We start from the raw sequence: 7,145 nt of genomic DNA, 5'->3' as shown, positions 1-7,145 counted from the left end.
TAAAAGAGGAACAGATGATGAACTTTAAAGGTCCCCTGTTATACGGTTTTTCCTCAATATATTATAGGTCTCAGATATAAACAAAACATGTCTCTGAAGTGTTTGGCTCCAAACACCAAACAGATCATTGTAGCATCCCATAATCCCCTCTGTTTCAGCCCTGTTTCAAAAGTGCTGATTCTCTGTCTGTTACTTTAGATGAAAATAAGGAGCCCCTCCCCACGCCCCTCTGAGAGAGATTTGGTTAAAAAGAACACAATGGTGCTCTAGGAGGAGATTCAGGTGATAAGGAGGCGGGTGTTACCTTGGTTGGTGATTGGCTAATGGTTACACAAGCCAAAAATCGTTATGACATCATAAAGTGGCCAAAATCTGATCAGCTGATTTTCAGACAGGTTTTTATAGAAATGGATCAGGACAAAAAGAGAGAGAATCTTTTTTCATGAAACTTTCAGAATCTCTTTACACAGAGGGGACACATGTTGATGTATAAAAGACATGAAAAAGTGGATTTTGCATAATAGGTGACCTTTAAATGTTCCCTTTGTATGATGCAATGTTCCATAACACTGTGCGCTCTTGTGCTCTGTGCTCCCCGCTCAGGCTGGCCAGGTGATGTGCCGCCGGATGGTGTGCGACTGCGACAACCCCAACGCCGACCTCTTCTGCTGCCCCGAGTGCGACCCCCGCCTCAGCAGCCAGTGCCTGCACCAGAACGGCCTGCTCACCTACGGCAGCGGAGACACATGGGTGGAGAACTGTCAGCAGTGCCAGTGCCTGGTGAGTACGGCTGGATAAACAAACCCCCGCATGTTTATGAACCTCACATCGCGGGGACTTTTGATGCTTTCATCAAGAGCAATTTAGCGACAACAACATAAGCATTCATTGCCGTGCCACAGTGCCCACACAAGACACAGAACAATACCCCAGTCTCCATGGAAATGAATGAGAGACGTGCTATGTAAAGAGAGTCAAGGAGAGAAGTTTTGTGAGAGGGGGAGTGATTAGGAGGTGAATAAGGAAGGTTGCGGAGAGGAGAACATGAAGATTGCTTTTCAACTCGTGTCAGAAGTAAGTAATTAGTGAGATTTTAAAGAATTCAAAGGACCCTCTTCACTGCTGTGATGGGATTGTATGTTTGTATTGAAGGTTGGAAGAAGAGGAGATAGTGTGTTTGCCTGTAGAGTGGGAGGTGTAGCACGACGTATCATCTGTGTGTGCTTTGAGAAGGTTGTGTTGATTGATGAGTATATGGTGTTCCTCAGTGTCCTCTACATGCAATCATATTTCTCATACAAAACAATAAAACATAGTGTTCATCATATAAATCTTTCAAAGACATGTTTCACCACGTCTTCTGCCATGTCGACCTTTAACCAGTAGTCACATTGCTGCTGTTCAAACAACAGAGAAGCATTTCATAAGTGTTTCCCAATAAACCTGACAAAAAGACAATCAATCCTTATACTGTGATGCTCCCCCCACCACACACCCATATGTATATTAAATGCAAATGTCTTTCTTTACATTATACCGCACTGTCTTGTCTCACCAACACTGTAGCACACACCCACACCAGTGTCACTCCTTCTGTTCAGTGACTCACAAATCATCCTCACAGTGGATCTCAGACAAGCACTTTAGAAACTCGTTTTTCTTCTCCCTCCCCTCCCTTTTTGGTGCCTTTTAAAGACCAGCATTACTTGTAGCTAATATAACTTGGCTCCAGATTTATGGTATGAGTGGCAACACTAATACCATCTCCTCCCTCCCCTACCCCGCCATTGTGATGCCCTTACCTGAGGGTTGCCTTTTTAGATTTCTTACAGCGAGCCGTTATATAGAGGAGCTTGAAAATCACTGCTCAGCTGAGAGGCAGCGGGGAAGCGCAGTCGGCTGAAAATGGGTTCGCTCGGCTTCACTCTCGCTGAGGCTGTGCTCACTGTAGGCACTTATAGATGTTGACACAAACAGACACAAACCCATTTGAGGATGCAGGGTGCAGCAGCATGAGCACACACACACACACGTACACACACCGAATACAAAGACGAGTATGTACACACACATGTACATGTCGGAGGGCACACCTGTCACCAAGACAACACACGATAATGCTTTCATACAGGCAGGCATGCAGGCAGTCAGAGATAAAAACACATTCAGCCAAAGCAGGGGACCACCAGCCGCTCGGTATAAAGAGCAGCACTTGAAAGGGCGAGGGAGGAGGCTGCCGTGCGATACCGTACCGAGGCTCTAGGAGCGTGACAGGGACGTGAAATGAACCTTGAATGGCGCTACACTCAGAAGAGCCGTGGCTGTCCAGGCTCAGCAGGGGCCTTAAAACACTCAGCGACTGCAGCCAGATCATTCTCCCAAGACCCAAGAGACGTGAATCCTTTGGGGCGCTAACCGTGCAATCATTTGAAATCAAGAATGTGGCCTTTTGCATGAATGTGCACACATGGGCCGCTTGATATTTGCTATCTTGTTAAATCTCCAGGAGATCAAAGGAGCAGATTCCTTCGCCATAGGTTGCACTTTAGGTCGGGGCGAAGAGAGGAAAAGAGACAGATTACTGCCGGTTGATTCCCTGGCAAATATAAATGTCATTATTTGTAATCTCCTGGAGGCTTTTTGTGAAAGTCAGTCGTATCCACAGTGAATCCCTGCATCTATCTATGTAAAAGCAAAGAGATTAATTTAGAGCTAGATACCATGACCACTCCATGAAAAGCCAGATTAAAATAATGACCTTCTGAAATGTATCAAAGAAATCAAAGACCGGCTTCAGCTTTAGGTTGTTTCCACTGCACACTGCTCTGGGTTAAAAGCAAATCGAAGCTGATTGTGTAGCACATCGTATTCCTTTGTGAACATAGGCCACATCTGCATAAACCGACCAAGATGGCAGTGTCCCTTTCCTCAGCGTGGGACAGGTACCTGAGGCTAGATTCAATCCCTCCCTCTGGCTACCAGCAAAGAGTGCCAGTCGGGGGGGTTTCCTACTTCAAATGTTTACACACTATGGAAGCAGGGAGCGAACATTAGCCCTGCAAGAGCCTGCGCTTTATAACCAGCCTAATTTACTACAACATTCCCTAAAATGCTGAGCCAGACACTTTTCAGTGATATTAAATATCCCCTGTGGGAAACTTGCATCAAGCCTCCTGTAACTTAATGTGTGTGTGTATGCCTTTTGTGTCTGCAGTGTGCTTAAACACAGTCTGACACCATATTTCATTCCCAGGGTCAGTGTGAGGTAGAAAGGCGCATAGATGCCAGTGTAAGCAGAAGTGGGTCAGGTCTGAATGATATAGTGTACATACAATAGTTAGGGTTTATGAAGTTGGCCAATGTTTATGATCTGTTTTCTCCGGCCAAAAGAAAATGGCAGCAGCAGAAATCCAATAACGCTCTCTGTGCTGAAAGTTTGCTGTGAGATTAGTATAGGAACAACAAGGAGAGAGGGGGACTAGAACAAGTCAATTAAAAAGCCGGAACATTTACTTCCACAGTCTGAAAAATACTTGCTGACTGTGTTGGAAGATTGCTCTGCTCATCTATATTTTCAAGGTACCTTAACTACAATTTTTTTCATCAAGTGGAGAAGCTCCCCCTAGCATGCTAATACACAGCGTCAGGAGAAATATGTGTATTTGAATGAATAACTTGTTTAGGGCAGGGAAATGCAATAGAGCGTTTTCACAGATTATTTTGAATCTCTTTTTTCATCTCTCTGAAATTCTCTCTCCCCTTCTGCAGCAGGGGCAGGTGGACTGCTGGCCTCTGCCGTGCCCCCCCGTGGACTGTGAGTTCACCGTGGTGCCCGAGGGCGAGTGCTGTCCCCGCTGTGTCATCGACCCGTGCCAGGCCGACACCATCCGCAACGACATCACCAAGACGTGCGCAGACGAGCACAACATCTCACGCTTCAGCGGCTCCTCCTGGATCAAACACGGCACGGAGTGCACCCTGTGCCAGTGCAAGGTACGCCCGCCCGCAGCCTCCAAAACAGCAAATTACAGCAAAGACGGCCAGGAGGGATGGCTTTGAAATTGAGAATCCTCTGTCCTTTGAAAAAGAAGGAGCACACTGAGCTCCAGACTTTACATCGTGGAGGCAGATTGTGCATCTTTGCCACCGTATTTATTACACTTTGTGGTAAATATGTCTGTCGGTGCAAATGCAGCTTTTAGTTTCTCATTTTGCAGACAGCAAAACATAATTTACAATTTTTTTTTTATATTAGGCTAATAGAAATACCCAAAGATGAAAAAGGTTCATGAAATTATTAACTCAGTCTATTTTCTAAACCGAAATACACACAGTTCGACAAAAAGACTGAGATTTAAACTCTAAAAATATTTTTTTATTCAAAATCACAATAAAGCTCAGAGTATAGAAAATGAGATATAATGCTCCATTTGCAAACTGTGCTTTCAATAGTCCAGGTTTAATATCAGGGCTCGACATTAAGGACTGCCCGATGGCCCGGGGCCATCTAGTACTTAGCTCGGGCCATGAAGCCTCACCTGCTGGTTGCCCGATCGGGCAATCTATTATACCAGTATCATGCAGCTCGCGGATCCAGTAATGAGTGACCCGACAGTAAAACTAAACATATCTATACTAGTTACGGTAGTTTGAGAGGTAATTAAAATAGCTACGTGTGATATTCTAACCTGAAGTGTGTGTTTTTGTTCCGCTCACCGCTGCATGTGATCATGCAGAGCTCCGTGTCGACTCGTCAGCAGCAGCTGATCTCTCTCTCCCGTCAGATTAGACTTCACTCGCGTTTATGTCCATATCAATCAGATCCAGCTAGTTTTAGCTAATGATATGACTACCTGCTTATTAAAAGACACCGTGACCTAAACAATAAGTGTCGCTATGCAACTGGGTGAGGCCACAAAGTATAGCGCAGCATTTTGCATTTGTTTACATGCCCACCGGAACCCCGAGGCATTAGCAACAGATCAACGCACAATCAACCCATACAGCACATNAAGCGAGCAAACACAAACAAGTGAAATTTAAGAATACAATTGAAATTGTAATATTGTGGTGGTTCATCTTATAATTCAGTCTATAGAATGCACCAGACAGCATCTAAGACCTGCAAAAATCTAAATGTTCTAGGGGGAGGCCCCCCAAACCCTTCGTGCCATTTCGTCCGCGCGCATTTTTCAGGGCAATCTCTATTGGGCTCAGGGCCATCTGTACATTAGCTTAGATGGCCCACAGGGCCATCTCCCAAAATCCTTAATGTCATGCACTGAATATACTCTAGTAACTACAGTAGGGGCTAATTAATAGGCATATCAAAACAAAATACTACTGTGAGTTATCCTTAAAGGGATAGTTCAAAATGTAATGAATTTAATTTCTTGCAGGGTTACATAAAACTAGTGCTTCTATTCATACTGTATATCTGTCTGCTTAATATGAAGATACTGCTAGCAGCCAGTTAGCTTAGCTTAACATAAAGATTCAAAACGGGTAAAACAGCTAGCCTGGATTTATCCAAAAGTAATGAAATCTGACAAATAAATTCACAAATGTAATCATTATATCTCTCAAAAATCTCTGATTAAAAAAAGCGTATTATATACGAAATATTTAAAATTACAAGCACTGGTTTTATTCCTTCATAGGGAACTTAACTTCATGCAGTCATTGCTGGTTGCCTGGCAACATCACAGCAAAGACAATACTCCTGTATCCTATCTTTATGCGAAACTTACAAAGCCAACTGCTGTGAATTCATATTTCTCCACAGATATGAGATTATGATCTACTCATCAAATTCTCAGCAAGAAAGCAATACGTGTATTTTACCCAACAATTCCTTTAATGAAAAAGAACTGAAACCTACTATGAGAACGCACACTGAGAAAACCTCCTCCAGCTCCCCTTCTCCTCGCCTCCGGCTCAGCCACAGCAGCCGGCTCGGCGTTAAACAAGCAGACATGTTTGCACACGCTGCACTTACGATGTATGGAGCCTCAAATATTCCATCTAGGAAACACAGACAAACTTTTAGCATAATTGGTGGGAGTAAATGAGATGGAGGAAGCTGCTCTGTGCAAGTTTTAGTTTTAAGACTTTTGGCCCAGAACAATCCATTTGAAAGTAAACCAAGCAGGCGAATATCCTCTTCATTAACAATTGTGAGCATAAATTGTTTGCCTCAGCTTTAGGACTAATCCACTAAGACTGACTCCATTGCTTGAGTTTCTGGAAGGGAATATGTGTTCTCTGCTTGCCTGACAACAACAGAAACGGGAAATATGGAAACTGATCAATATCAGACTTAACTCTATCTTTTAATCAAAGAAGTTAACATTTAATTTAAATTAATCAAAATGTGCTCTTTGAACTGTGCTGCAGTCAGATGTCTCCCCTAGCTAACCTTTAGCCATCAAGTCACCATAGTTAAAAGTGAAATGTCTCTGAGAGCATTCACATTTGTATTCTCCGAAGTATTGGATCAGTTGGTGCTGAAATGATACCCAGGGGATTTCTAAATGCCAAACTCAATCTGTATGCTGCAGCAGCACCTTAACATATGAACTACAGAGCTTGGAAAACACTGTGAAGAGGTTGATGATCACTGATGTGTTTCTTTTCCCCATCTCTCTCTTCCAGAACGGACACATCTGTTGCTCAGTGGACCCCATGTGCCTTTAGTCCCGGCAGAGCTGAAGGCACCTGTACAGTGTTCTCCATGTAAAAAAAAAAAAGTAACACCACCCCTATGTCTCCTCACTGTCCTCCTGCAGGCGTGGGTCACACAGTGTTTGCTTCGTTAGGATTTGTTTCAGAGGGATGGGGGGGTTACAAGTCAGGATAATTCATTCAATGTCACAAACAGACAATTGTAAAAATGTATCCTTCAGGTACTTTCTGCAGATTTCTAGCTCTTATGGTATGTTTATAAGTCCAGCCAACTGGTACCTCATGCATGTAAAAGCATTAGGAGTGTTTTGCAAATGCGTTGTGACCCACGTCTGCCTCCTTAACTCCTCTTTATACCAAATGCAAACCTATATCGTACCAAACAGATGATGGAAAACAGTTTCCTTAAACCCACTTTCTTTGTCTCACCACTTCAAAGTGAACCTTTAAGGATCACCGCC

At 43.6% G+C, this 7,145-nt stretch overlaps 1 protein-coding gene across 1 annotated transcript in view; it reads left to right on the top strand.

The window, feature by feature from the left end:
- The window catches only part of nell2a (neural EGFL like 2a), an 81,267-nt gene extending 74,230 nt beyond the window's left edge, over nt 1-7,037 (top strand). The window contains exons 18-20 of the mRNA XM_010776862.1: nt 604-780; nt 3,769-3,993; nt 6,655-7,037. Of these exons, the coding sequence (XP_010775164.1) occupies nt 604-780; nt 3,769-3,993; nt 6,655-6,696 (444 nt within the window). The 3' untranslated portion in view covers nt 6,697-7,037. The remainder of the gene's footprint in view (nt 1-603; nt 781-3,768; nt 3,994-6,654) is intronic.
- The last annotated feature ends 108 nt before the right edge of the window (nt 7,038-7,145 follow it).

The sequence above is a fragment of the Notothenia coriiceps genome, unplaced genomic scaffold (assembly GCF_000735185.1).
Source record: "Notothenia coriiceps isolate Sejong01 unplaced genomic scaffold, NC01 NC01_scaffold00017402, whole genome shotgun sequence".
NCBI classification, from domain to species: domain Eukaryota; kingdom Metazoa; phylum Chordata; class Actinopteri; order Perciformes; family Nototheniidae; genus Notothenia; species Notothenia coriiceps.
The sequence above is the reverse complement of the archived record's forward strand: the minus strand, read 5'-3'. Positions and strand labels throughout refer to the sequence as shown.